The sequence below is a fragment of the Heliangelus exortis genome, chromosome 28 (genome assembly GCF_036169615.1).
Source record: "Heliangelus exortis chromosome 28, bHelExo1.hap1, whole genome shotgun sequence".
NCBI lineage: Eukaryota > Metazoa > Chordata > Aves > Apodiformes > Trochilidae > Heliangelus > Heliangelus exortis.
Genome location: NC_092449.1, coordinates 3,237,993 through 3,265,798, shown reverse-complemented (window position 1 = coordinate 3,265,798; position 27,806 = coordinate 3,237,993). Strand labels below are relative to the sequence as shown.

Sequence of the window (27,806 nt, the reverse complement as noted above, 5' to 3'; positions counted from 1 at the left end):
GGCTCGGCCCGGGAACCCCGGGACGCGCGGGCGGTTCTTCAAACAGAAGAAGAGGAACCGCGGGAGGTGTCGGGCGCCACGGTGGCTCCGTTCCACCCGGAGGGCTCCGGTGCGCCAGGGCACCGTGCAGCCTCCCCCCCGCCGGGTCGGTCCCGCCGCAGTTGGGTGCTCTCGGGCTGCCGGTGCCCCGCTCCGTTGCCCGGTTCCAGGCGGTGCCCGGTACCGGGCCCGGTGCCCGCCCCCTCCCCTCCCTTTGTGCCCCTGGGCCACGTGACCTGCGCCTCCCCCGCCCTGACGTCAGCCCAGGGGCCCTCGCGCTGTTGTCCCGTTTACCCGCCGGTTGCCCCGGCAACGGCGGAGGCAGCGGTGGGCGTGTCCCCGCCGCCCTAAGCCCCGCCTCTTGGATGCAAAGAGAGGCGGGGCGAGGACGTCATCTTCAGCCAATCAGAGACGAGCGTGGTGAGGTCACCGCCGCGCCGCCGGGTATTTAAGGCGCGGCGGGGGCCGCGGCGGCGGCAGACGCGTGTGTGTGCGCGCGCAGGAGCTGGGCCCGCCGCCGGTGCTACCGGCGCTCCCCCCGCCCTCCCTTCCCCCCCCTCCCGGAGCACGGTGCTTCCCCCGTTCCCTCCTTCCCTCCCTTCCCTCCCCCCCGCCCCGGCCCCGTTCCCCCGCAGCCGGGCGGGGGAGGAGGATGGAAACACCCTTCTACCATGATGATGTGTTGAGCGGCCTCGGCAGCGGTTTCGTCCCGTCCTCCGGTAGCAGCGGGCTCCTCCTGCCCTTCCCCGGCGGCAGCATGATGAAGAAGGACGCGCTCGGTATGGCCTTACCGGAGCAGGTAGCGGCGGCTTTGAAAGGCCCGAGCGGTGAAGCGGCGGGATTGTTGGGTTCGGTTGAACTGGGGCTGTTAAAATTGGCTTCCCCCGAACTGGAGCGGCTCATCATCCAGTCCAACGGGCAGGTCACCACCACCCCCACCAGCGGCCAGTTCCTTTACCCTAAAGCGGCGGCTTCGGAGGAACAGGAGTTTGCCGAAGGTTTCGTTAAAGCCCTGGAGGACTTGCACAAGCAGAACCAGCTGGGCGGCGGCGGCGGCGGCAGCGCGGCGGGGAGCGGCGGCGGTGGAGGAGGAGGAGGCGGAGGAGGAGGAGGCGGCAGCAGCAGCAGCGCGGGCGAGTTGCCCGCCGCCGGCCTGGCCCCGGAGCCGCCGGTCTACGCCAACCTCAGCAGCTACCCGGCGGTCAGCTACGCCGCCGATCCCGGCCCTTTCGCCGCTCCCCCGCCTCGGCTTCTCCCTCCGCCGCCGCCTCCTCCTCCGCCTCCTTTAAAAGACGAACCCCAAATCGTCCCGGAGGTGCCGAGTTTCGGGGAGAGTCCCCCGCTCTCCCCCATCGACATGGACACGCAGGAGCGTATCAAGGCGGAACGCAAGCGTTTGAGGAATCGGATCGCCGCTTCTAAATGTCGCAAGAGGAAGCTGGAAAGGATCTCCCGTTTGGAAGAAAAAGTGAAAAGTCTCAAGAGTCAGAACACGGAGCTGGCCTCCACCGCCAGCCTGCTCCGGGAGCAGGTCGCCCAGCTCAAGCAGAAAGTCCTCAGCCACGTCAACAGCGGCTGCCAGCTCCTGCCCCAGCACCAGCACCAGGTGCCGGCTTACTGAACATCCCCCCCCCCCCCTCACACCCTTCTCGGGAATTTCGGGGAGGGGGGAGGACTCCCCTCAGCCTTCCCTCCGGGGAAAGAGGGATTTGGGGCTCGGCTACGGACTGATGGGCCCCGCGGGACTGAGGGGGGGAAGGGAGGATGGGGGAGGTGGGGGCGGGGGTGCCTTCCCGCCCCGATTATGGACTCTGAAGGGGGAGCATGGGGTGACCCCCCCCCCACTCCCCATGAACACACTCCCCACCCCCTTTTCTCTGCCTTCGCTCCCCCGAGACATTCCAGTCAGGATCCCAGTAAAACCCCCTCGCCACCCAGAACCGCCTCTGGCTGTCTGCTGCGCCCGGGGAGTCGGGGGGAGGGGGGGGGCGGATGGGGCCTCGGCGCGGGCAGGAAGCGGCGCGGCCATCTTGGGGCGGGAAGGGGGGAAGGGGGGGGGAAGGGGGTGATGGCTGCCGGTGGGGGCTGAGGGGCTACAGGGGGTCTGGGACGGGGTGTATGGGGTGACCCTCCCCGGGCTTTTGGGGGACACCCGAATCTGGGTGTCCGGGGGGTGGGAGAGTGTTGAGGGGGATGCTGGGGGGAGGGGGGGGGGTATGGAGTGTTTGGGGGAGTTCCTTGTGCTTGGGTTATTAGGGGGGATGCGGGAGGGGTTTGGGGGTTACGGGGGGTCTCTTGGGGGTGTCTGGGGGCTGAGGGAGGGGGGGGAGATCCCAGCGAGAGGGGAGGTGGTGGTTGGGAGTCCTGATGGTGGCTGTGGCTTTGTCCCTGCTGTCGTCCTGCCAGCACCTTTGAGTGGCTGGTGCCTGCGTGGTGGGGAGGTCACCGACACCCCCACAGCACCCTGGGGTCACCCCCCAAGGCCGGGTTGGTCCTTGGTGGCTCCTCCCCGGGCTTTGGCAGCTGCCCGTGGCTTCCCGGCACTGCCATCCTCCTCTTCTGTGACCACCACCTGCGAGGAGGCTCTGTCCCCTGGAGCAGCACCCAAGGGATGGACCCTCATTCCCTGGAGTTTTTGGGGACGGTGGCCTCGATGGCAGGAAGGTCTCCCTGGCTTCCACCAGGCAGCCCTGGCCTGTTCCAGCCGTGCCATGCAGTGCCATGACGTTCCATCCCCTGCCACCACCGGGTATTGTCCCAGTCCTGCTCTGGGGGGGCTGATGGGGACCCTGGCACACCGGGGTCCTGCCATGGGGGACCGTGGCCTCCCCAGGGACCCCGTAAGGTTTGGCATGAGGAAGCAGCACCTCGGCACCGTCCCCACCGCGCGGAAGCAGCCGTGGTGTGGCCGTGCTGCACCCCGGATGTGCCACGGCAGCACCCGGACGCAACGGGGGTGTCCCCGTGTCCCTGTGGCTGCTTCCAGCATGGGGCCCGGTGTCCCCACCTGCCCAGCTGCAAGTGTCACCACATCGTCGTGTGCCCAGGGCCATGTCTTTGTGTCCCCATGTCCCCAAGTCCCTGTATCATCGAGTGGCTGTGTCCCCAAGTTTCCCACATCTCCCTGTGTCCCCACATCCACAACTCTCTGTGTCCTCAAGTTCCCTGTGTCCCCACACCCTTCTGTCCCCATACATCCATGTCCCCACATCCCCACCCCTCTGTGCCCCATGTTCCCAAGTTTCCCATCTCCCCACATCCACAGCTCTCTGTGTCCCCAAGTTCCGTGTCCCCGCACCCTTCTGTCCCCATACATCTATGTCCCCGCCCCTCTGTGTCCCCATGTCCCCAGCCCTCCTTGTCCCCAGGTCCCCTTATCACACCCCCGGGCTGGGACACTCAGGGCTGGCTCCCAGTGCCCGGTTGGGGGAAACTGAGGCAGGGTTGGCCAGGAGGGATGGATGCCCTCGGAGGGGGGGGGAGGGGGAGGAAAGCAGTCCCGGGGGTTCGGCTCTGCCCGGGACCCACAGGAGGAGCTGCGGGCGGGGTCCCCCTCCTTCCCCCCCCCTCTCCCCCCCACCTCGCCTCCCTCGGGGCGGATAAAGGCGGCAGCGGAGCGGTCCCGGGGTGGCAGCATGGCCCGGGGCACCCTCCGTCTGCTGCTCTGCTGCGCCTCTGCCCTGCTCGCTGCAGGTACCGGGGGGCACCGGGGAGGGGGCTGGGGGTCTGTGTCCCCCCCCCGCAGTACCGGGGGTGTTTGCTTCCCGGTGGCACGGGTCGGTGGGTCGGTGGTCTCCTCCCCCGAGCAGTCCCGGAGCACCGGAGGGGGGAGTCTGGGTGCTCCGGGAGGGGAGGGCCGTGTGTTCCCCCTCGTTCTGCTCTGTCCGGTGTGCTCGGGGCTACCGGGGGGTTGGAGGGTGTCCCTGTGCCCGCCGGGACCGGGCTGAGCAGGCGGGGGTCCAGCTCTGCCTTGGGGCAGCCCGGGGCCCCGTGGCACGATGTGGGATCCGCACCCTATGCCCGGGTGTACCGGGAGCCCGTTGGGGACGCTCCCCCCGGGGGGCTCGCCGGGCTGGGAGCCAGACCCGGCCCCACCCGTGCCGGCAGCACCGTGGGGCAGGATGCGGCCCCGGTGCTGCCAAACCGGCTGGGCCGGCTGGTTCTGGCAGTGGCGTGGGTGCTTCGGCACCGCCTTGGCACGCCGGAGGCAGAGGGCCCCGGTACCCCGTGCCAGGAGTCCCCCGTTTCCAGTCTGGCCCCCCAGAAGCCCTCCCTGTACCCCGGGGTGCCTCAGTTTCCCCGTCTCGGCACGGGAGGTGATGGGTGCTGGACGCTGGGCTCACCACCACGGTGACACATGGTGACAGCTGGGAACAACCCCTCCTGGTGGGCATGGTGGCCGTGGGGACCCCTGGCACCCAACCATACTGACCCCACGTGGGTGCTGGCTCTGCCGTGGGGTGTTTCCTTTTGGGTTCCCCCGTGGGGCTGGGCTGGCCCCACTCCTCTTGTGCAAACAGGAGTGGGGTGGGTGAGGGCACTGCCACGTCCCAGGTGACCTCAGCGATGTCCCCCTTGCCTGGGGGAGTGGTCTGGTGGGGGTGTCACAAAGCCCGGCCTGGCACACGGCCACCACCACCCCTCTGCCGTGGGATCTTGGCTCTTCCCGACCCTGGGTTTCTGGGATTTGGTGTTGGTGAAATCTCATTTTTCTGGTTCTCTGCCTGTGGTGACACCACCTGGAAAACGTGCACCCTGAGGCTGGGAGCTGGGGTGGGTGCTGCTGCCCTTCCCAGGGCCCCACCTGCCCCACAGCCCCACAGCCCCTCGCTGACCTGATCCCTCCTGCACACCTTAGAGCTGGGACATGTCTCCACCTCCGTGCCTCAAACCAGCTCAGGGACAGACCTGGCATTGTCATCATCCCGCTCGGCCACAGCCACCAACTCCAGAGCACCCCGGGTGTCTTCATCCAGCAAAACAACCACAGCAGCAGCAGTTCTGGCACCTTCTCTCAAAAACACCACGGCATCATCTCCCTCCACGACAACCCCAACAGCACTGAGCAGCACAAGGACGTCTTTGATAGCCACAACCACACCATCTCCACCCACCACAACCATGACACCATCTCCCTCCCTGACACCTCCACCCACCACAACCACACCACCATCTCCATCCAGCACAACCACACCACCATCTCCATCCAACACAACCACACCACCATCTCCATCCAACACAACCACAGCACCATCTCCACCCACCACAACCACACCACCATCTCCATCCAACACAACCACACCACCACCTCCATCCAACATAACCATGGCACCACCTCCATCCAACACAACCACACCACCATCTCCACCCACCACAACCACACCACCATCTCCATCCAACACAACCACACCACCATCTCCATCCAACGCAACCACAGCACCATCTCCATCCAACACAACCACACCACCATCTCCATCCAGCACAACCACACCACCATCTCCATCCAGCACAACCACACCACCATCTCCATCCAACACAACCACACCACCATCTCCATCCAACATAACCATGGCACCATCCCCATCCAACACAACCACACCACCATCTCCACCCACCACAACCACACCACCATCTCCATCCAACACAAGCACAGCACCATCTCCACCCACCACAACCACACCACCATCCCCATCCAACACAACCACACCACCATCTCCATCCAACACAACCACAGCACCATCTCCATCCTCACCCAACCCAACCACCACCCAGTCTCCACCACTGCTCTCTCCATCCAACACCACCACAGCTCCATCTCCCTCCCTCTCGGCCATGCCCAGCTCCCCGGCCACGGTGCATCCATCCCACTCCAGGATGACATCAGCCATCGGCAGCAGCACCGTGGATGGCAGCTCTGGTGAGACTGTGGCGGGGGAGGGGGTACCAGACAGGCAGGGACCCCCCCGTGGGGTGCATGGGACCCCCATGGCCAGGGTCAGCGCTGCTGATCCCCCTCTGGACCCCCAACTCAGGGGCTGTGCTCACAGGAGGGGGACAGGGGGCAGATCCCTGGGTGCACCCAGAGCCCCCCTGTGCTGCCCCATCCTCCCTGGGGGAGTAGAGGGGTGAGAACTCCCCCTTTGTGCCTCTTGGGACCCCAACCAGGAAGGGTGGGCGGGCCCTTGGTTGGCAGAGGTGACAGGGGAGCTGTGTGCTGGGGTGGGACAGCGAGGGGGGGGACACAGGGACCTGGAGGCAGTCCGGAGCCCCCAGAACCTCTGCGGTGCTGCTGGGGCGGGGGAGGGGTTTATGAGGTTCCTGTTTCCCCCCACAGCGCAGCCCCCTGCCCAGATCAGCCCTTTCACCATCATCATCATCTGCCTCTTCGTCTGCCTGCTGGCGGGGGGGGCAGCCCTGCTGCTGGTGCAGCTCTGCCGGCACCGGACCCCCCGGTTCCACCACCTGGACGAGGTGCCCATGGTGCGTGGGGGGGTGGGGTGTGGGGGTGGGTGGGCAGCACGGCCAAGCTGTGGGTGCTCACCCCTCTTTCTTTTCCCTAGAGCAAAGTGATGGAGGGGTCCCACGACACCCACCCCGCCCCCAGGTGACCCCCCCCACGCTGACGAATAAAGAAGCTGCTGCCTCGGTTCTGGTTTCCCATCCACCCTGGTCCCGGGGGAGGTTCTGATGGCTTTTAGGGTCCTCCAGACCGGGTTGGAGGCTTTGGGGTGCCCCCAGGCCGGGCAGGGTGGGTGCGGGGTGCGGTTCGGTGGTGCGTAGGGTGGTGGGGGCCACGCAAACCCCCCCCGGAGGGGTGGGATGGGAGGGAGGGAGCGAGCGGTCAGGCACGCACGGCGCTTTCCTTCTGCTCCGCTGCACTCCGCCGGGGCCACCGCACCCGGCAGGACCGCGGCACACGGCGAGCACCGGGCACCGGTAAGGGGCTACGGGTGAGGGGCGGGGGCTGGAGGGGAATGTGGACCCCCACCCCGGGACTCGGCATCCCCCAGCCTTGGGCTGAAGCTGCTCCCGGGGCCGGTGGAGAAGTAGGAATCTCCCTGGGTGCCACCCCCCCCCCCCCCCGGTGTCTCCCCGGTGTCCCCCGGTGCCCCGGGGATGGTGTGTAACGGGTGGTCGTGGTTGATCGTTCATGGGACAGCGGTGGGGTCGCAGTGCCGTGCGTTGGGAGCGATCCCTGTGGCCTGGTGCTTGTGTCCCCTGGGGTGGCTTGTCCCCATTTGGTGACACCGAGTGTTGGGATCGGCGGTACCAGGATGGGACCCTGAAAGCCGAGGCTCCGGTGCCGGTAAATCACGGGACTTGGAGGTGGGGGGGATGGGGTCCCGCTGCTGAGCCCCCCACGGCCGCTGCTCCCGGAGCCGCCCCTCCGCAGGGACCGAGATGCGACGGAGTCGGACGGCGCTGTCCTTCCTGGGTGCGGAGGTGAGACCGGCACCGGCACCGGTACCGGGGAGCACCGGGGAGGGTGGGGGGAGCGAGAGGGTGTCCCCGGGACGAGCGTCTCAGCACCGGGGCCCCCGGGCAGTAATAACCGGGATGGCGGCGCTTAAGCGGGGGAGTTAATTATCCCTTTAATGGGCGGTTAATTATTATTCACCTCTCCTTAATTGCGCGCCGGCTCCGGGGGATTTTCCGGTGGGGTCCCGGGAGGGGGGCGAGAGGTCGGGAGTGGGGGAATCCCGGCAGCTCCGTGCGCTACGGGCCGAACCGTTCCCGGTGCACCGGCCGTGCCCTTGGTCCCGTGCCCTCCCCCTCCCGGTGCCCCCCCGTGCCCAGCAGGGGGAGCTCGCGCTGTACCGGCACCCGGTGCCGGGGAGCAGGGGGGCGGGGGGGGGAGGGACCCCGGTGCTGCGGGGGGAGAAACGCCACACGGACACCGGGCAGCAGCACCCTGCAGAGCTCCCGGTACCGGTGTCCTTCACCGCCCCCCCCCCCGCCTCCTCCTGCTTTTTCCCCGCAGCGTTGTCGCGACTCCGCCGAGGCCGCCCCGTCGGGCCCGGTGCCGGTGATCGGTGCCGTTCGCCGGCGTTTCTCCGGGAGCCCGTTGTTGCCGCCGCTGGGTTGCCGGTGGGCGGAGGGGTCCCGCGGCCCCGAGCCCGAGGCCGCCCGGGTGGTCTTCACCATCGAGGAGAGTGGGCCCAGCAGCGGCGACGAGGCCGAGCCCCCCCGGTAAGAAGGGAACGGGAAGGGATTGGGGTGGAAGGGAAAGGAGGGAAGGAGGAGGAGGGGTTGATCGCTCCGGTGGTACCGGAATGGGTAGGGCGCTGCTGCCGGGACCGCTCCCGGTTTCAGCACCGTAGAGCGGACAGCAGCACCGGGAACGGTACCGGGAACACCGGGAACGGCACCGGGGACACCGGGAGTGACACCGGGAGCTTCACCGGCACCGGAGGGCGCCGGGAGTGGCACTAGGGACACCGGGAATAGCTTCAGGGACACCGGCACCGAGAGCGTCACCGTCAGAGTCCCTAAAATGTCCCCACCACCCTGTCCCTGTCCCCACGCCCGCCACCTCCGTCCTGACCCCCTTGTCCTCATCCTCATCACGCCCTCCCTGTCCCAGGCGGTGTCACCGCAGGGGCCCAGAGGTGACCTCGGTCCCTCCCCCTGTGGCTCGGGCACTGCAGGGTTATTTTTGGGCTCTCTCCGCCCCGCGCCTGTCCCAGCCCGGCTCTTGGGGACAGCACGAAGCTGGCAGGGCCGAGGGACCTGGCTCCGGTGTCGCTCGCTGCCCCTACACGTGGCCCGCGGAGACAGCCACAGCCCGGGAGGGGACAGGGACTGGCTGTCCCGGGGACAGGGACTGGCTGTCCTGTGTCCCCTCCTCCCCGACTGTCCCAGGGGCTGCTGGCTGCTGCCCCAGCTCTGCTCCCACCCCAGCGTCCCTCTGTCCTGATGTCCCCATGTTCGTGTTTGCCACCACTTGGAAGCAAGGGGACCAGCACCAGACTCTGGTGGTGTTTGGGGTCGCTACAGGTGGCAGGTGGCACTGTCCCTCCTGGGTCCCTGCCAGCTGCCGGGTATTTCTGTGGCCACTGGGAACAGGAGGTGGTCACCCAGCTCCCACGGCTGGGCCAGCAGCTTCATTGTGGGTGGCACTGCCACCAGCTTGGCCTTGTCCTGCTGCTCCCTGTCCCCATCGGGTATGGCCCCAGGAGGCAGCTTGTCATGTGGCAGGGGACACGAGGTAAGTCCTCGGGTGGGTTTGGCTCTCACATGTCCCTTGGTGGCACTGTGTCAGGGCCACATCATGTGTCCAGGATGCTCCAGGCTCAGCCATGTCTGTTGGTGGCACCGTGGCAGGGCCACTCTGGATGTCCAGGAGGCTCCATGTCCCTTGGTGGCACCTTGGCAGGGTCACACCTTGTGTCTGGGATGCTCCAGGCTCTGACATGTCCCTTGGTGGCACCGTGGCCGTTCCTTTTCTCCGAGGATCGGTGTGGCATTTGCCATGTGTCCTCTCAGAGCCCCCCCTGCCCTTGTGGGGAGCAGCTGCCACCTTGGGGACAGCAGAATGACCGATGGCACAGGGCCAGCCGGGGGCCACGTGCTCGGGAAGCCAGGCACACACCGTGGTGGGGGGGGGATACAGCCGGGGGTGGAGGGGGGGGGACACCCACTCCATGTGCCGGCTGCCGGAGCCAGACAGTTGTTTAATTTCCCAGGCGCGGGGGCCGAGGAGGGGGGGGGATGAGGATGGAAACTTTCCCGGGGCCGCCGGGACCAGAGCTGGGACGGGCTCAGGCTCCCTGCTCCGCACCGTGGCTTCGCTGTCCCTGTCCCCTTGCCTGGGGTCCCTGAGCTCTCCCATGCTGCCCACCGCCCGGGCTTCTCCCCAGCACTCCCCCCGCAATTCCCCCCGCAATTCCCCCCGCAATTCCCCCCGCAATTCCCCCTGCAATTCTCCCGTCCTCTTCAAGAAGCTCCTGGTGACCCAGAGCATCCGCCTCCAGCGGCGTTTCACCGTCACACATCCCCTCGGGTAAGGCCGGGGGGACACCCCCGGGGGGTCCCCAGCGAGGGTGGGAGGAGGCACCGGGTTGTGCTGCCAGGATGGGGTCGGTCTTTCCCCGCCTCCCCCCCCCCCAGGCCCCCCACAGCACATTCCCGAGGTTGTGGGGACATGAAGGGGGGAGCAGGGGACAGCGGGGGGCCAGGGGGAGGGGGGGGGGGGCACTGGCTGAGCATGGGCACATTCACTGCAGTGGTGGCCAGGCAGTGCCAAGGGGGTTTGCCCCATGGTGGGGGGTGGCAGGGAGGGCAGAGGGGTTTTTTTACCTCCCTCCCCAGCGACTCAGCCCTGTTGCCCCCCTCCTTGGAGCTCTGTAGGGTTTTTTTGGGGTGCTGGGGGTGTTGCTCTCATTGCAGGCGCCGGGGGGGTCACCAGATCACTCTTTGGCAGCCACAGAATCTATTTATAGTGTCCCGTCCCGTCCCGTCCCCCCGCGCCAGCTCAGCCCTTGTTAACCCTGACACACAACCCGGAGGTTTAACAGGGTTTGTGTCCCCCCCTCCCCCGGGTTGTCCCCTGGGGGTGGCACCGGGGTCCGAGGTGGTGGCACAGGGCCGGGAGCAGACGCGGGCATCACCCGCGGGGCCGGGGAAGTCACAATGGGGCTTTGTGTCCCGGGTACCATCGGGGACACGAAGCAGGAAAACAAGGGGGTGCGGGACGGCGTGACGCGGTGCCTGGCTGGCACTGTCACTGTCACTGCCGGGGAGAGGGACAGCCACCTCGCGGGGCTGCGGGTGGCACTGCCGGAGCGATGCTGCCGGGCAGCCGGTGCCCGTCCCGGAGGCATTCCTGCATCGGGTAGGTGACAGCGGCGCGAGTGGGGGGACGACAGGGTGACCCCCGCACTTTCCCAGTTCACCCAGTAGCTTGCCCGTGTCGCCGTGGTGGTGGCAGGAGGGGACAGGCACCGGGTAGCCCTTCCTGTTTCCCTGCGCTCTCAACCTTTCCCATGACCCCGGGGCCAGCGGAGCGGGGTGGGGGTGGGGTGAGGCCACCACGGGGACACCGCAGGTCCCTGTCCCCTTGCCCGTCCCCCCGTGGACCCGCATGGTTTCCAGGTGACTCTTGTTGGGTGTCCCCAGGCCACCACCGGCGTGTCCCCAGGGGGCAGGGCTTAACTTCTCTGATGTCTGCTGTACTTTGGTGTCCCCTGGTGTCCCCTGGCTCTGTGTTGTGGCCAGGACACTGTCCCTGCCGTGGGGACACGGCACCCCGAGCTGGGGCTGATGGAGGTTTTGGGGCTTCCCAGGACTCGGGGCAATCGGGGACCACGGTGCTGGGGACAGGGAGGGGACAAGACAGGCAGGAACCGGTGGTTTCAGGATGGAGGGTCCTGTCCCAACCAGGTGACATGGGACAACCCAACTTAACCGATGTCCCTGCTGGCAGGGTGCTGAGGGGCTCCACGTGCACCGAGTTGTGCCCGTTCTCAGCCCCGGGATGAAGGAGCTGGCAGGGCCATGCTACGTGCTGGCTGATGTCACCGTGGGAAGCCACCAACCTGGAGCCTGCTGACGGTGGCACAGAGATCCCAACAAACCCCACGGCATCCCCGAGACCCACGAGCTGACATCTCTGCTCCTAATGCCACCTTTATCCCCTGTGTGTCCCCTTCCCCTCCCCCCCCCAGATTCGACCTGGAGAATGGCCCCTCGGGCCGGGGAGCAGCGGACCCCCAGGCCAGCCCGGGCGCGGGGCTGGTCCTGCAGGGCTCCTTCCCCCACGGCCAGCGCCGGGAATCCTTCCTCTACCGCTCCGACAGCGACTACGATCTGTCCCCAAAAGCCATGTCCCGCAACTCCTCCATTGCCAGCGACCTGTGAGTGTCCCCCCTCCCCTTCCCCAGCCCCCCCTTCCCCCCCCCTGGAGACCCCCCTGCTCCCTTCCCCACCGCTCATTCTCCCTTTGCTCCCCCAGCCATGGAGAAGACATGATCGTCACCCCCTTCGCCCAGGTAGGTGCTGTCCCCACGCCTTGGCGAGGAGGGGACAGGGTGTGGGGGATTGTCTTGGGGGGGTCCGCCCGAACCCAGCCCCCCCTCTCCCCCACCCCCAGGTCCTGGCCAGCCTCCGCACCGTCCGCAGCAACCTCACCCACCTCCAGGACCGCGCTGGCAGCAAGTGAGTGGGGGGTGATGGGGAGGGGAAGGGTCTCGCTTTAGGAGGGGGGGTGCTGTGAGCCCAGAAAGGGGGGGAGCACAGCCCTGGGGGGGCCCAACCATCTCCTCCACCCCCATTTTGCAGACGAGCATCAAGCAGCAGCCTGCCCTCCGGGAGCAAGGCCAGCCTGGCCGGTGAGTCTCTAGGGATGATTTTTGTCCCTGTATCACTGGGGACAGGTCCTGTTGGGCCACAGGCTGGCGAAGGGGACACCAAGGTGTCCTCCCCTCCCCCCAGCCCGGCTGGGACAGAGCCGTGGCTTTGCCCTTTGGGTTCCATGTCTGGTTTTTGGTGGCTCCTCCCGCCCTTCGTGCGGCGGCGGCCGAGGTTGACGTCAAACCTTCCATTAATAAAACCCCAGCAGGGCCCCTGGGGCTGGCTGTCACCCCCGTGGGGACATTGTGGCATGCCACGTGCCCTGTGACGGGGTTGAGGCCCCCCCCCGTCCTGGGGATGCCTGACCCCCAGGTCCCCCCGTGCCCCCAGACCCCTCCTCTCCATGGGGGTGATGCGAGCCGGGGCTCGGTGGGACGCAGCCCCATGGTGCCAGGACCCTGCGTGTGCGTCCCCATGCCGGGTGGCCGTGCCACTTGCTGGCAGGTCCCTTGCCAAGGTGGCTGGTGTCCCCAGCAGAGGATGCCCACCAGAAACTCTCACGGGAGACCCTGGAGGAGCTGGATTGGTGTTTGGAGCAGCTGGAGACGCTGCAGACCAGGCACTCGGTCAGCGAGATGGCTTCCAACAAGGTAAAAAACACAGCGTGGAGCCCCCAACCATCACCCTGGGGGGCACAAAGCCCCCCCCAGGGGGGTCACAGCCCACCCCCCCAGGTCAGGCAGCCCAGGGAGGGTCCTGCCTGAGCCCTGCTGCCTGCAGTTCAAGCGGATGCTGAGCCGGGAGCTGACCCACCTCTCGGAGACAAGCCGTTCTGGGAATCAGGTGTCCGAGTACATCTCCAGCACCTTCCTGGGTGAGGACACCTTCCCCTAATTCTCCCCCCCTTTTCCCCAGGGGACACTGCCCAGGGTCACCTCGGCCAGCCCCAGAGTGGTCTTAGCACCCGCATCAAGCTGGTGGCACTGGGTGCCCGCAGGGGTGGTGGTTGGGTCCCCCTTGTTTCTTGCCAAGGAATTAAACTGGGGGGTGGGGGAGTTCTTGTGGGATTTGCTGCCTTGGGGGTGTCCCGACTGGGAGCACTGGTGGATACTGGTGTGTCCTGGTGCATTGGGGCTGTCCCTGCTGTCCATGCAGGAGGTGAGGAGGGAAAGCATCCCCCCAAACCCATCCTCCTTTTGCCGTGACGTCGGGGTGATGCTCCAGATGACATCACGGTGACAACATCCTGGTGGGGATGGTGGCAGGGGGGAGGTGGTGGTCGTGCTCCCACCCTGTTCACGGGTCCCTCCCCTCCCTGTGCTGACCCAGACAAGCAGCATGAGGTGGAGCTCCCCTCGGCACTGGCCAAGGAGAAGGAGAAGGAGAGGAGGAAACGTCCCATGTCCCAGATCAGTGGTGTCAGGAAGCTCACACACGGCTCCAACCTCACCGCCACCACCATCCCCCGCTTCGGGGTGAGGACGGACCAGGAGGGGCTGTTGGCCAAGGTGGGCTCCAGCTTGAGTGACCCAACCCGGGGTCCCTGGTGTCGGTGACCCCCCCACCCACCCACCTACCCACCTCTGTCTTTTTGGTCCCCAGGAACTGGAGAACATCAACAAATGGGGGCTCGACATCTTCAAAGTCGCCGAGTACTCGGGGAACCGCCCGCTGACGGTCATCATGTACAGCATCTTCCAGGTCAGTGTCCCAAAGGGGTGGCCCTGTCCCCCTGGCTGGATGGGGACGTGCCACCTCCTGCCTCCCTGCAGGAGCGGGACCTGATGAAGACCTTCCGCATCCCCGCTGACACCTTCATCACCTACATGCTGACACTGGAGGATCACTACCACGCCGACGTGGCCTACCACAACAACATCCACGCTGCTGACGTGGCTCAGTCCACCCATGTCCTCCTCTCCACGCCTGCTCTGGAGGTGAGGCCCGGTCACCCAAGGCCACCGAGGCCACCAGGAGTGGCTGGTGGGGCCAGGACACACCTGCAATGCCTTTTCCCCCCCGTTCCCAGGCTGTCTTCACAGACCTGGAGATCATGGCTGCCATCTTCGCCAGCGCCATCCATGATGTTGACCACCCTGGGGTCTCCAACCAGTTCCTCATCAATACCAGTGAGCTGGGGTGCTGGGATGGAGCTGGGAGGGTGCAGGGGACGCTGGCATCCTGGAGCCACCTTCGGGTGACCGCTGCCACCTCACAGACTCGGAGCTGGCGCTGATGTACAACGATGCCTCGGTGCTGGAGAACCACCACCTGGCTGTGGGCTTCAAGCTTCTCCAGGAGGAAAACTGTGACATCTTCCAAAACCTCAGCAAGAAGCAGAGGCAGTCGCTCCGTAAAATGGTCATCGACATGGTACGGGGGGGTCAGGGCCACCCTAGGGTGCTGGGGGGCTTTGTGCTGGGGTCAGGTTGAGCCTCCTTCCTGGTTTGTTCTACCCAGGTCCTGGCCACAGATATGTCCAAGCACATGAACCTGCTGGCAGATTTGAAAACCATGGTGGAGACCAAGAAGGTGACCAGCCTGGGGGTGCTGCTGCTGGATAACTATTCCGACCGTATCCAGGTGGGGAAAGGAGTGGGAAAACCTTCCTGGTGGTGCATTTCTTGGTCCTGGTTCCAGCTGGGGCTGCCGGGATGTCCTGTGTGGTGCCACCGCATCTTCAAACCTTGGTTGGCCGTGACCAAGGGTGTTCTCGGCACAAGGGTGGTGGCTCTGGGGGGACAAAGGACACGGTGGCTGTGTTCACAGGTTCTGCAGAACATGGTGCACTGCTCCGACCTCAGCAACCCCACGAAACCACTGGAGCTCTACCGGCAGTGGACTGACCGGATCATGGTGGAGTTCTTCCACCAGGGAGACCGGGAGAGGGAGAAGGGGATGGAGATCAGCCCCATGTGTGACAAGCACACAGCCTCTGTGGAGAAGTCTCAGGTGGGGCAGTGACGTGGGGCTGAGGGTTGTGGGGATGGGGTGGGGGCCATGGGGATGAGGTCAGTCCCGTGGTGACGAGATGGGCACCACAGGGATGAGATGGGGGGTTATGGGGATGAATTGGGAGCCCCAGGAACGGGCTGGGGGCTCAGCTTTGCCTTCCTCCAGGTGGGCTTCATCGACTTCATCGCCCACCCCCTGTGGGAGGCATGGGCTGACCTGGTGCACCCTGATGCCCAAGCGATCCTGGACACGCTGGAGGACAACCGGGAGTGGTACCAGAGCATGATCCCACGCAGCCCGTCCCCACCACCCGAGGAACCCGGGGTGTCCCCTGCCACCGCTGACAAGTTCCAGTTCGAGCTGACACTGGAGGAGGAGGAGGAGGAGGAGGAGGAGGAAGGAGAGTCGGACACGGAGCTGGAAGAGACTGAGAGCCCCTTGGATGAGGACAACAGCGGCTGCAAGACACCAGACTCAGAGTCTGCTGACACTGAGCACCTGTCACCTGGCCCTGGGGACCAGGATTCGCCTGTCACCCGCCCCAGGGACATGGACAACCGTCAGGTGCTGGAGGGGACACTGCTGCAGGACGGTGGTGGCAGTGGGCACTCGGTGTCAGGGCCCGAGGACAACCAGGGGCTGTGCCTGGACACAGAGGGCAATGTCACATTCCTGTCCCTGGACACGTAGTGGCACCGGTCTGGTGGGTCCCCTCACTGCTGTGGGGACGTGGGACAAGTGCTGGGGACAGTGGAGAGCACCGGCACCAGTGTGGCCATGGGGACACGGAAGGACCCCACGTGTGTCCCCACGTGGGAGGTTTTGGTGGGCACAAGGAGGTCGTTCACCATCTCCCAGCGATCGTCCACGTGCAGAGCTGCTGGGAGAGGTCCCTGTCCCTGTCAGACAGGGCTTGGGGACACTGTGCTCCTGATGTCCCTGTCACCACAAGGCTCCAGGAAGAGGCCTGCAACTCCAAAAGCATTTCGGTGCCTCACAGAGCATCCCCACAGCAAAGTGGCACCGAGGGTGCCGGTGACAGCAGGAGGGACCTCAGGGTTGCCAGGCACAGGGGCACGTGGTGGCGGTGGTTTATTTATTTGGGGAGGGGTTCACTTTTTAAAGCCGTTTTTTTTTTTTTTGTAGCTCACTTTTTACTACCTGTAGCCTCAGCGCCGCGCACTCCCAGGCAGTTTTTTGGGGCAGAAAAGCCGCGTTTCTCCCCTGCTGTCAGCACACAAAAATGTCACCTCCATACTTTGCACTTGGGGCCACCACTCCCCCTCTCAAATGTCCCCAGGGGTCTTGGGGCAGCCCTCTGGGGTCTTTGTTTCGGTTTCTTCCATCACCTTCCAGACATTAAACCTGGCTTGTTCCAAACGGGAGCCTCGCGCGTGATGTTTTACCCAGTCACGCTCGGGCCCCGTTGTCCCCTGGGGACCGACGTGGTTGGTGGCCCCGTCTCCCGCTGGACATTGAGAAGGTCCCTGCTCCGTGTTGGAACAAAAGCCAACTCCTCCCTGGAAACGGCTTCTCCATCACCCACAAACACAACCGGCTAAGGTAAATATTTAATCGCCGGCTTGGCGCAGCGCAGGGCCCGTTCCCCTCCTCCTCCTCCTCCTTCTCCTCCTTCTCCTCCTCCTCCTCTCTGCCCCTTCGCTCTTCCGCATTTCTCCCAAGGGTGGTTGAGCTCTGCAAACACATCCCCACCCGTGGGGCCTCTCACCCCACACGGGTGCCCCGGGGGATGGCGGCGGTGGCTCCGTCCTCACTGTCCCCACCCCGGGTGCGAGGGACCGGGATGGGATGAAGCTCCCAGGGGTGGTTCTGGGCTGAGGGCAGCACCCGTGTAGTGAGGAGGACAATGGAGGCTGTGGCTGGAGGTGGAGGGCAGCACCCAAGGGACCCTCCCTGCCCTGTCCCGCTGCTTCTGGGGGCTCTGGGGGTTGTCCCTGTCCCACTGGGTCCCTGCTGCCCTCCCGTGAGGCCGCCATATGCTGCCTCCCCCTAATCCCTCTGAGGGCCTCAGGGCGAAGGAGGACGCGGGGGCTCGGGCAGGACACGGCCACCCACCTACAACCCTCACCCTGGCTGGGCCAGGCACTGGGAGCACTGGGAACGCTGGGGACACTGGGAGCACTGGGAGCACTGGGAGCACCAGACCCCCCAGGCTGAGGCCGCGCAGGGTGGGCCCGATGCTCCTAGTGAGTGGTGAGGCTGCCCCTGACTGCAAGCCTCAGGGAGGCCCCTGGCCGTCACAACAGGGGGTCATGTCGCGACAGAGGAGACGGCGAAGCCTCGCCCTCTCCGCTTCCCCCCTCAGTGGGAATGGGCCTTCCCTTTCCCCCCCGCCTGTGGAGTGAATGGTTCAGCCCATACCCGCGGGGCGCTGCGGGGCCGCACCACTGCGCGCTGCGCCGGGGGGAGTCTCGGCCTCACCCACCGCTCTGAGAGGGGGGGGCTCACCCCCCACCCCCCCCCGCCCCGGCCCTGCACCCCCGGGCGTGTCCATCAGTCAGCAGTTCCAACCAATCACCATTCTCCCTTCCCTGTGACGTCATAAACCTCATTTGCATATAGCGCCCCTCCCACTCTATTTTCTCTCCCCACCCCCCACCCCCCTTCCCCCCCGCAACCTCCCCCCGCAACATCTCCCCCCCCCCCTCCCCGTGACGTCATCCGAGCTCCGCAACCGCCGGGGCGGCGCGCGCCGCTGCTGCAGTCGCTGCGGGAGGAGGAGGCGGCGGCGCGAGCGCGGGTTGGAGGTGAGCGCGCGCCCCCGCGACCACCCCCCCCACCCCGCAACCCCCTCCCCGATCCCCCACCCCCGCATCGCACACCGCGTACCCCCCCTGAGCAGCCCCCTCGTGAGCAGCCCCCCCCCGAGCATCCCTGAGCACCCCCCTTGAACGTCCCCCCCCCCCGAGCACCCCCCGCGCATCGGCAGAGGGGGACGGGGGGGGGGATGGCGGCTGCAGCGCGGGGTGGGGGGGGGATGCGGGTTTTTTTTTTTTTTGGGGGGGGAGGGTGTGGGGTGGATGCGGGGGGGGGGAGCGGGGTGGATGCGGTTTTTTTTCTCTCGGTAGAACGAGGACCGGCGGGGCTGCGCTGGGCCTGCGGGGAGGGGCAGGGGCTGAGCCCCCTCCCTGCGGCATCCCGCACCCCCCCCAGGCACCCTGCAGTCCCCCCCTGCCCCATCACCCTCCACCCCCTCCCCGCAGCACCCTGTGCTCCCCCCACCCCCCCCCGCACACCCTCTGCATCCTGCGCACCCCCCCCAACAGCACCCTGCGCCCCCCCCACTGTCACCCTGTACCCCCCCAGCCTCACCTTGCACCCCCCCAGTGTCACCCTGCACCTCCCCAGCCTCATCCTGCACCCCCCCATTGTCACCCTGCACCTCCCCAGCGTCACCCTGCACCCCACAGTGTCACCCTGCACCCCCCCAGTGTCACCCTGCCCCTCCCCAGTGTCACCCTGCACCCCCCCAGTGTCACCTTGCACCTCCCCAGCCTCACCCTGCACCCCACAGTGTCACCCTGCACCCCCCCCAGCCTCACCCTGTACCCCCCCAGCGTCACCCTGTACCCCCCCAGTGTCACCCTGCACCTCCCCAGCCTCATCCTGCACCCCCCCATTGTCACCCTGCACCCCCCATTGTCACCCTGCACCCCCCCAGTGTCACCCTGCACCCCCCTAGTGTCACCTTGCACCTCCCCAGCCTCACCCTGCACCCCCCCAGCCTCACCCTGCACCTCCCCAGCCTCACCCTGCACCCCCCCATTGTCACCCTGCACCCCCTCTTCCCCCCCACAACCCCCTGTGCACCCCCCCAGCTCCCCCTCCCCACCCTTACCCCATCCCCCCCTTCCCCCCAGCACCCTCCTGGGTGGTCCCCACGCACCGGGGGCCATTTTGTGATGGGGGAGACTCAGGAGAAATCCCCCTGGGGGTCCTCCCTGTCCCCCAACCTTCGAGGTGGCAGAGGGGTGGCCTGGTTGAGCCCTTCCCACCCCCCCAACCCAACCCAACCCAACCCAACCCAACCCAACCCATGACTCAACACATGGTGTGGTGTGAATTTGGCACTGTCACCAGGGTGGTAGTGGTGGTGATGGTGATGATGGTGGTGATGGGTATGGTGGTGGTGGTGATGGTGACGATGGTGATGGTGATGATGGTGATGATGGTTATGGTGGTGATGGTGATGATGGTGATGATGGTTATGGTGGTTATGGTGGCGATGGTGGCGATGGTGGTGGTGATGGTGATGGTGATGGTGATGGTGATGGTGGCTTCTCCTTGCAGATGGCGTCGGCTACAGATTCCCGTTACGGGCAGAAGGAATCCTCGGATCAGAATTTTGATTACATGTTTAAAATCCTCATCATCGGGAACAGCAGCGTGGGGAAAACTTCCTTCCTCTTCCGGTACGCCGACGACTCCTTCACCCCCGCCTTCGTCAGCACCGTCGGCATCGACTTCAAGGTCAAAACCATCTACAGGAACGACAAACGGATCAAGCTGCAGATCTGGGTGAGACCCCAGGAGTCCCCACTGCTCCTGTGGAGGTCCCCACAGGTCCCTAAATGTCCCCTGGAGGTCCCCAGAGGTTTCCTGTGGGTCCTCATAGGTCCCTATAGGTCCCCTGGAGGTCCCAGGAGTCCCTGAAGGAGCCCCCAGAGGTTCCCTGGAGGTCCCCATAGGTCCCTAAATGTCCCCTGGAGGTCCCCAGAGGTTTCCTGTAGGTCCTCATAAGTCCCTATAGGTCCCCTGGAGGTCCCAGGAGTCCCTGAAGGAGTCCCCAGAGGTTTCCTGTGGGTCCCCATAGGTCCCTAAATGTCCCCTGGAGGTCCCCAGAGGTTCCCTGGAGGTCCTCACAGGTCCCTATAGGACCCCTGGAGGTCCCAGGAGTCCCTGAAGGAGCCCCCAGAGGTTCCCTGGAGGTCCCCAGTGGTACCTATAGGTCCTCTGGAGGTTCCCACAAGTCCCCACAGGTCCCCAAGAGGTCCCTAAATGTCCCCTGGAGGTCCCCAGAGGTTCCCTGGAGGTCCTCATAGGTCCCTATAGGTCCTCTGGAGGTCCCAGGAGTCCCTGAAGGAGTCCCCAGAGGTTCCCTGGAGGTCCCCAGTGGTACCTATAGGTCCTCTGGAGGTTCCTAGAGGTTTCCTGTGGGTCCCCACAGGTCCCTAAATGTCCCCAGGAGTCCCCAGAGGTTCCCTGGAGGTCCTCACAGGTCCCTATAGGTCCTCTGGAGGTCCCCAGAGGTTTCCTGTGGGTCCTCACAGGTCCCTAAATGTCCCCTGGAGATCCCCTGAGGTTCCCTGGAGGTCCTCCCAGGTCCCTATAGGTCCCCTGGACGTCCCAGGAGTCCCTGAAGGAGCCCCCAGAGGTTCCCTGGAGGTCCCCACTGGTACCTATAGGTCACCTGGAGGTCCCCACAAGTCCCCACAGGTCCCCAAGAGGTCCCTATAGGTCCCCAGGAGCCCCCAGAGGTTCCCTGGAGGTCCTCCCAGGTCCCTATAGGTCCTCTGGAGGTCCCCAGAGGTTTCCTGTGGGTCCTCATAGGTCCCTAAATGTCCCCTGGAGGTCCTCTGAGGTTCCCTGGAGGTCCTCCCAGGTCCCTATAGGACCCCTGGAGGTCCCAGGAGTCCCTGAAGGAGTCCCCAGAGATTCCCTAGAGGTCCCCACTGGTACCTATAGGTCCTCTGGAGGTTCCTAGAGGTTTCCTGTGGGTCCCCACAGGTCCCTAAATGTCCCCAGGAGTCCCCAGAGGTTCCCCGGAGGTCCCCAGAGGTTCCCTGGAGGTCCTCACAGGTCCCTAAATGTCCCCTGGAGGTCCCCAGAGGTTCCCTGGAGGTCCTCACAGGTCCCTATAGGTCCTCTGGAGGTCCCAGGAGTCCCTGAAGGAGCCCCCAGAGGTTCCCTGGAGGTCCCCAGAGGTTTCTGTGGGTCCTCAAAGGTCCCTAAATGTCCCCTGGAGGTCCCCTGAGGTTCCCTGGAGGTCCTCATAGGTCCCTATAGGACCCCTGAAGGTCCCAGCAGTCCCTGAAGGAGTCCCCAGAGATTCCCTAGAGGTCCCCAGTGGTACCTATAGGTCCTCTGGAGGTCCCCACAAATCCCCACAGGTCCCCAAGAGGTCCCTATAGGTCCCCAGGAGCCCCCAGAGGTTCCCTGGAGGTCCTCCCACGTCCCTATAGGTCCTCTGGAGGTCCCAGGAGTCCCTGAAGGAGCCCCCAGAGGTTCCCTGGAGGTCGCCAGAGGTTTCCTGGAAGACCCCACAGGCCCCCTATAGGCCCCCAAAGGTTCCCCGGAGGTCCCCAGAGGTTCCCTGGACGTCCTCCCAGGTCTCTATAGGTCCTCTGGAGGTCCCCAGAGGTTTCCTGTGGGTCCCCATAGGTCCCTAAACGTCTCCTGGAGGTCCCCTGAGGTTCCCTGGAGGTCCTCCCAGGTCCCTATAGGTCCCCTGGAGGTCCCAGGAGTCCCTGAAGGAGCCCCCAGAGGTTCCCTGGAGGTCCCCAGTGGTACCTATAGGTCCTCTGGAGGTTCCTAGAGGTTTCCTGTGGGTCCCCACAGGTCCCTAAATGTCCCCAGGAGTCCCCAGAGGTTCCCTGGAGGTCCCCAGAGGTTCCCTGGAGGTCCTCACAGGTCCCTATAGGACCCCTGGAGGTCCCAGGAGTCCCTGAAGGAGCCCCCAGAGGTTCCTTAGAGGTCCCCACTGGTACCTATAGGTCACCTGGAGGTCCCCACAAGTCCCCACAGGTCCCCAAAAGGTCCCTATAGGTCCCCAGGAGCCCCCAGAGGTTCCCTGGAGGTCCCCAGAGGTTCCCTGGAGGTCCTCACAGGTCCCTATAGGACCCCTGGAGGTCCCAGGAGTCCCTGAAGGAGCCCCCAGAGGTTCCTTAGAGGTCCCCACTGGTACCTATAGGTCACCTGGAGGTCCCCACAAGTCCCCACAGGTCCCCAAAAGGTCCCTATAGGTCCCCAGGAGCCCCCAGAGGTTCCCTGGAGGTCCTCCCAGGTCCCTATAGGTCCTCTGGAGGTCCCCAGAGGTTTCTGTGGGTCCTCATAGGTCCCTAAATATCCCCTGGAGGTCCCCAGAGGTTCCCTGGAGGTCCTCACAGGTCCCTATAGGTCCTCTGGAGATCCCAGGAGTCCCTGAAGGAGCCCCCAGAGGTCTCCTGGGGGTCCCCTCAGGTCCCCCCATGCAGGTCGAGGCTTTGTGCCCCTGGGGTGGCTCCTCCACCCTTTGACAGAGCTGGGGGGGGGGAGAGGTGTCCCTGAGGCCCCTCAGGAGGCCCCGAGGGGTGACCCAGACGTGTCCCTAAGGGGTGACAGGACGTTCCCCCCCTCCCCATCCCCAGGACACAGCGGGCCAGGAGCGGTACCGAACCATCACCACCGCCTATTACCGGGGTGCCATGGGCTTCATCCTCATGTACGACATCACCAACGAGGAGTCCTTCAATGCTGTCCAGGACTGGTGAGAGACACCAGAGACCCCTTCAACCCAACCCTGCTCTCCCTGGGCATCCCACCCATCCCCCCCCAAAAAAAATCCCCCTTTTTTTTTTTTTTTTTTTTTTTTTTTTTTTTTTGCCTTTTCCCAAAGGTCCACCCAGATCAAGACCTACTCCTGGGACAACGCCCAAGTCCTGCTGGTGGGGAACAAGTGTGACATGGAGGACGAGAGGGTGGTGTCCTCAGAGAAGGGTCGTCAGCTGGCTGAGCACCTGGGTGAGCTGGGGACACACACACAGACACCCCCTCCCCACCATTTCCCCCCAAATCATTTAATTAGGAGCCTAATTCCCTTGTAATAATGATGCTTTGATAGGGGGGTGCCACAAACACCCCTATTTCCCCCTAGATAATTTAATTAAGGGGTTAATTCCCTTGTAATAGTTCTGTTTTGATAGGGGGGTGACACAAACACCCCTTCCTCCTATTTTCCCCCAAATAATTTAATTAAGGGGTTAATTCCCTTGTAATAATTCTGTTTTGATAGGGGGGGTGACACAAACAGCCCTTCCCCTTATTTTCCCCCAGATTATTTAATTAGGAGCTTAATTTGCTTGTAATAATGCTGCTTTGATAGGGGAGTGATACAAACACCCCCTTCCCCATCTTTTCCCCCAAATCATTTAATTAGGAGCCTAATTCCCTTGTAATAATGCTGCTTGGATAGGGGGGTGCCACAAACACCCCTATTTCCCCCCAAATTATTTAATTAAGGGGTTAATTCCCTTGTAATAATTCTGGTTTGATAGGGGGGTGCCACAAACACCCCTATTTTCCCCCAAATAATCTAATTATGGGGTTAATTTCCTTGTAATAATTCTGTTTTGATAGGAGGGGGTGACACAAACACCCCCTCCCCCATCTTTTCCCCCAGATTATTTAATTAGGAGCTTAATTCCTTTGTAATAATTCTGCTTTGAGAGGGGGGTGACACAAACACCCCCTCTCACCTGTTTCCCCCCAAATAATTTAATTAAGGAGTTAATTCCCTTGTAATAATGCTGCTTTGATAGGGGGGTGCCACAAACACCCCTATTTCCCCCCAAATTATTTAAGTAAGGGGTTAATTCCCTTGTAATAATTCTGTTTTGATAGGGGGTTACACACTCCTCCCCCCTATTTTCACCCGAATTATTTAATTAAGGGGTTAATTCCCTGACTGTTATAATTCTGCTTGGATGGGAGGGGATACAAACACCCCCTCCCCCATCTTTTCCCTCAAATCATTTAATTAGGAGCCTAATTCCCTTGTAATAATGCTGCTTGGATAGGGGGGTGCCACAAACACCCCTATTCCCCCCCAAATTATTTAATTAAGGGGTTAATTCCCTTGTAATAATTCTGGTTTGATAGGGGGGTGCCACAAACACCCCTATTTCCCCCCAAATTATTTAATTAAGGGGTTAATTCCCTTGTAATAATTCTGTTTTGATAGAGGGGGTGACACGAACCCCCCTCCCCACCATTTCCCCCCAAATCATTTAATTAGGAGCCTAATTCTCTTGTAATAATGCTGCTTGGATAGGGGGGTGCCACAAACACCCCTATTTTCCCCCAAATAATCTAATTATGGGGTTAATTTCCTTGTAATAATTCTGTTTTGATAGGGGGGTGCCACAAACACCCCTATTTCCCCCCAGATAATTTAATTAAGGAGTTAATTCCCTTGTAATAATTCTGTTTTGATAGGGGGGGGTGACACAAACAGCCCTTCCCCTTATTTTCCCCCAGATTATTTAATTAGGAGCCTAATTCTCTTGTAATAATGCTGCTTGGATAGGGAGGTGACACAAACACCCCTATTTCCCCCCAAATTATTTAATTAAGGGGTTAATTCCCTTGTAATAATTCTGTTTTGATAGAGGGGGTGACACAAACACTCCCTCCCCACCATTTCCCCCCAAATCATTTAATTAGGAGATTAATTCCCTTGTTAAAATTCTGCTTTGAAAGGGGCTGACACAAACACCCCCTCTCACCTGTTTCCCCCCAAATAATTTAATTAAGGAGTTAATTCCCTTGCAATAATGCTGCTTGGATAGGGGGGTGCCACAAACACCCCTATTTCCCCCCAAATTATTTAATTAAGGGGTTAATTCCCTTGTAATAATTCTGGTTTGATAGGGGGGGGTGACACAGACACCCCTATTTCCCCCCATATTATTTAATTAAGGGGTTAATTCCCTTGTAATAATTCTGGTTTGATAGGGGGGGGGTGACACAAACACCCCTATTTCCCCCCAAATTATTTAATTAAAGGATTAATTCCCTTGTAATAATTCTGGTTTGACAGCAGGAATGACTTTGGGGGTGGAGAAATTTGGTGTCATTTGCGAGCTCCACCCTTTCCATCAAAAAAAAAAAAAAACCCCACACTGAGAGACGATTTGACACCAAAACTTGGGTGTCCTTAGGGCTGGGGTCCAGCCGTGCCCCCCCTAAAATTCATTTATTTGGGATTAATAATTAGAATATTAAAAAAATGATTTTTTTTTGGGGAGGTTCCTGGGCTTGGAGCTTCCAGCTCTGATGCGTCCCCTTCCCCGCTCTTTGTCTCCGTGTCCCTTTTTCCTTGTTTCTGTGTCCCCTTTTTTGGTCCTTGTGTCCCCCTCCTTGTCCCCTTGTCCCATCCCCACCAGGTTTTGAGTTTTTTGAGGCCAGTGCCAAGGACAACATCAACGTCAAGCAGACCTTTGAGCGTTTGGTTGACATCATCTGTGAGAAGATGTCCGAGTCCCTGGACGCCGCCGACCCCGCTGTCACCGGGGCCAAGCAAGGTCCCCAACTGACTGACCAGCAGGCCCCCCCCCACCAGGACTGTGCCTGCTAGGGTCACCCCCCCCTCCCCTCCAAAATTGGTCAGTGCACCCCCCACACCCCTCTTCTAGGGGGGTCCCGTGGGGGCTTTTGCTGCTGGTACCTCCCAAAGGGCTGCGGCCCCCTCCAGGAGCCCCCCCTCTCCCGTTAGGCTGTGCCCACCCCTTCCCTTAATTTATTTGATAGGTAAACACCTCCCTCCCCCCCCCCATTCTGCTTTTAATGCTCCACACTCCTCCCTGAAATAATTTCTCCTCACACCCCCCTGGTCCCAAACCCCCTTGGGAGGGGAAGGGGTGCAGGGGAGTGTGACCCCAAAAACCCCTTCTCTGTGTTCCCAGCCTGCTCAGAGAGCTCCCAGGGGGGCTCTTTGCTGCTTGGCTCCCCCTGCCCACCCTCCCCCAGATGGATGGATATTTCCTAACTCTTGTTTATTTGTATAAATAGATGCTAATTTATGCTCCCGCCGTCTTCCTCCTTGTACATAAGAACAACTCCTTGTAAATAGGTGTAGGAAGTGATGCTGTGCTGTGGCAGTGGTGGTGCAGTTAATAATTATTATGATGATTATTATTTAATTCTTGATTTTTTTTTTTTTTCCTCAGCGTGGTAACCTTGCTTGTGAATATCACTTCTAAAAAAAAAAAAAAAAAAAAAAAAAAAAAGTCTATTTAAAGGTCTAAAAATAAAAAAAACACCCCCCCCCCAATTTCACTAATCCAGGGCCAGCCCCCAAGTGAGCTGCAGCAAAGGAACTCCAGGAGTTTTGTGGATAATCCCACTTTTCCCAACTGGAATCCCCAATTTTACAACTGGGATCCTAATCTTAAAACTGGAATCCTAATCTTACAACTGGGATCCTAATCTTACAACTGGAATCCTAATCTTACAACTGGAATCCCAATCTTAGCTTGGGGAGGGAAGGGTTAATTTGCTGCAGGGTGTTTCAGCTCCTCGTTGTGTTTGTGCTTCTGTGGAGACTGTGACTCAGTGGATGTTCCCTGATAGACCCAGAGGTCCTGCTCCCCTCTATTTATTTTTCCTTGGAATGTTGTGTCTTTATTTTACAGATTATTCCCCCCCCTTCCTCCCACCTCTTCTCCTCTTCCCACTCCCTGGTGACCATCATCTTCTTCCCTCCCCCCTCCTTTCCTGTATTTTTTGTGAAGTTCACTTATGAAAGAGTTAACACTGTACTGTACAAATGTCAAAAGTGTCAAAAAAAAAAAAAAAAACAGAGAAAAAAAAAAAAACAAAACAGAAAAAAAACCAAGAAAAAAAAAAAAAATCAGGATAAGATTTCCTAAAAATCACTGTATTAAAGAAATGTTGTGAAGAAATAAATCAATGCTGATCACTGGGGTCTCAGGGTCATTACCAGGGCACAAACTGATTTCTTAATTAGCAAATGGTTCTTGGGTGTGGTGGGACCCACCCTGGGGGGGGGGGCAGGAGGCACTTTGCATCCAGGGAGATTCCCAGGTTACAGAGGGAGCAGCCAGGGGTGGGAGGGAAAGAGGTCAAAGCTTGGAAAAATTTGGATTTAAACCCCCCCTTCCCACCCGCCGACTGCCTCCACGTCCCCTCTGCTGCTGTCACAGCTGATGCTCACACCCTTATTTTTATAAAATTTGGGTGCTGGCAGCTCCTCTCCCAGCTCTGTGGAGAAATGGAAAAAAAAAAAAAAAAAATAACAGGCTACCCTGGTTAAAAATCATCCTCCAGCCCATGGCTGCAATTAGCAGATGAGTTAATTAACAAGGGCCATGGATTGAGCCCCCAAAATGCCCCAAATGTGGGGTTTGCCCTCCTCCCCCCCCCCAAAAAAAAAAGAAAAAAAAAAAAAATCTCACTGCTGCTGGAAAGGTCCCCAGGAGGCTCTTCTAGAGCTCGTGGTCCTCAGGAGGGGGGGGCAGTGGGCTAGGAGAGAGGAGAGGTGGCTAGTGAGGGGCTGAGGGGGGTGGGGGGGTGCCGGGGGGGGTTTGGGGGGTCCAGGGGGGGGTGGGGAGGTACTGAGGGGGTTGGGGGGGTACTGGGGGAGGTGGGGGGGTACTGGGGGAGTTGGGGGGGTACTAAGGGGGTTGGGGGGGTGCTGGGGGGTGCTGGGGGGTTGGGGGTGCTGGGGGTGCTGAGGGGGTTGGGGGGGGTGCTGAGGGGGCTGGGGGGGTTGAGGGGTACTA

General features: G+C 62.2%; 5 protein-coding genes across 11 annotated transcripts in view; 4 read left to right on the top strand and 1 right to left on the bottom strand.

Annotated features, from left to right (window-relative positions):
* The window catches only part of MAST3 (microtubule associated serine/threonine kinase 3), an 85,507-nt gene that overhangs the window by 900 nt on the left and 56,801 nt on the right, over window positions 1–27,806 (bottom strand). The window lies entirely within an intron of this gene.
* JUND (JunD proto-oncogene, AP-1 transcription factor subunit) lies at window positions 523–1,979 on the top strand. Its single transcript, XM_071727839.1, has one exon. It carries the CDS (start codon window positions 692–694, stop codon window positions 1,658–1,660), a length of 969 nt encoding a protein of 322 aa, XP_071583940.1. The 5' UTR covers window positions 523–691; the 3' UTR covers window positions 1,661–1,979.
* Window positions 2,384–6,687, top strand: LOC139788176 (mucin-7-like). The gene is made up of 4 exons (XM_071727838.1): window positions 2,384–3,732; window positions 4,898–5,956; window positions 6,374–6,519; window positions 6,600–6,687. The coding sequence occupies exons 1-4, from the start codon at window positions 3,501–3,503 to the stop codon at window positions 6,645–6,647; spliced, it is 1,485 nt and encodes a 494-aa protein (XP_071583939.1). The 5' UTR covers window positions 2,384–3,500; the 3' UTR covers window positions 6,648–6,687.
* PDE4C (phosphodiesterase 4C) lies at window positions 7,322–16,665 on the top strand. 5 transcript variants are annotated; one of them, XM_071727835.1, is made up of 16 exons: window positions 7,322–7,482; window positions 8,021–8,229; window positions 11,706–11,894; window positions 11,993–12,029; window positions 12,131–12,195; window positions 12,319–12,368; window positions 12,865–12,980; window positions 13,111–13,204; window positions 13,660–13,838; window positions 13,933–14,031; window positions 14,103–14,267; window positions 14,360–14,459; window positions 14,549–14,703; window positions 14,791–14,913; window positions 15,100–15,282; window positions 15,451–16,665. In XM_071727835.1, exons 1-16 carry the CDS (start codon window positions 7,441–7,443, stop codon window positions 15,973–15,975), a joined length of 2,331 nt encoding a protein of 776 aa, XP_071583936.1. In that variant the 5' UTR covers window positions 7,322–7,440; the 3' UTR covers window positions 15,976–16,665. The 5 variants fall into 5 exon arrangements, with proteins under 5 accessions (XP_071583936.1, XP_071583938.1, XP_071583935.1 ...); XM_071727837.1 differs by lacking the exon at window positions 7,322–7,482 and having other exon boundaries at window positions 7,801–8,229; window positions 15,451–15,849; window positions 16,432–16,665; XM_071727834.1 differs by lacking the exons at window positions 7,322–7,482; window positions 8,021–8,229 and adding an exon at window positions 9,720–10,042 and having other exon boundaries at window positions 15,451–15,849; window positions 16,432–16,665.
* Window positions 16,706–27,806, top strand: part of RAB3A (RAB3A, member RAS oncogene family) — a 13,949-nt gene continuing 2,848 nt past the window's right edge. The window contains exons 1-5 of one of the 3 annotated variants that reach the window (XM_071727842.1): window positions 16,706–16,848; window positions 19,597–19,824; window positions 22,653–22,771; window positions 22,901–23,025; window positions 25,449–26,981. In XM_071727842.1, the coding sequence (XP_071583943.1) occupies window positions 19,597–19,824; window positions 22,653–22,771; window positions 22,901–23,025; window positions 25,449–25,639 (663 nt within the window). In that variant the 5' untranslated portion in view covers window positions 16,706–16,848 and the 3' untranslated portion in view covers window positions 25,640–26,981. Of the gene's footprint in view, window positions 16,849–17,972; window positions 18,054–19,596; window positions 19,825–22,652; window positions 22,772–22,900; window positions 23,026–25,448; window positions 26,982–27,806 lie in introns of those variants that run through there. The other 2 variants (XR_011722780.1, XM_071727840.1) reach the window with 2 other exon arrangements.

Excerpts from the sequence above, each read along its gene's own strand:
- JUND (XM_071727839.1), top strand. The coding sequence starts at position 692 with ATGGAAACACCCTTCTACCATGATGATGTGTTGAGCGGCCTCGGCAGC.
- LOC139788176 (XM_071727838.1), top strand. The coding sequence starts at position 3,501 with ATGCCCTCGGAGGGGGGGGGAGGGGGAGGAAAGCAGTCCCGGGGGTTC. Across the intron at positions 5,957-6,373 it reads CACCGTGGATGGCAGCTCTG|CGCAGCCCCCTGCCCAGATC; the intron begins GTGAGACTGTGG and ends TTCCCCCCACAG. Across the intron at positions 6,520-6,599 it reads ACCTGGACGAGGTGCCCATG|AGCAAAGTGATGGAGGGGTC; the intron begins GTGCGTGGGGGG and ends TCTTTTCCCTAG.
- PDE4C (XM_071727835.1), top strand. The coding sequence starts at position 7,441 with ATGCGACGGAGTCGGACGGCGCTGTCCTTCCTGGGTGCGGAG. Across the intron at positions 14,914-15,099 it reads ACTATTCCGACCGTATCCAG|GTTCTGCAGAACATGGTGCA; the intron begins GTGGGGAAAGGA and ends CTGTGTTCACAG. Across the intron at positions 15,283-15,450 it reads CCTCTGTGGAGAAGTCTCAG|GTGGGCTTCATCGACTTCAT; the intron begins GTGGGGCAGTGA and ends GCCTTCCTCCAG.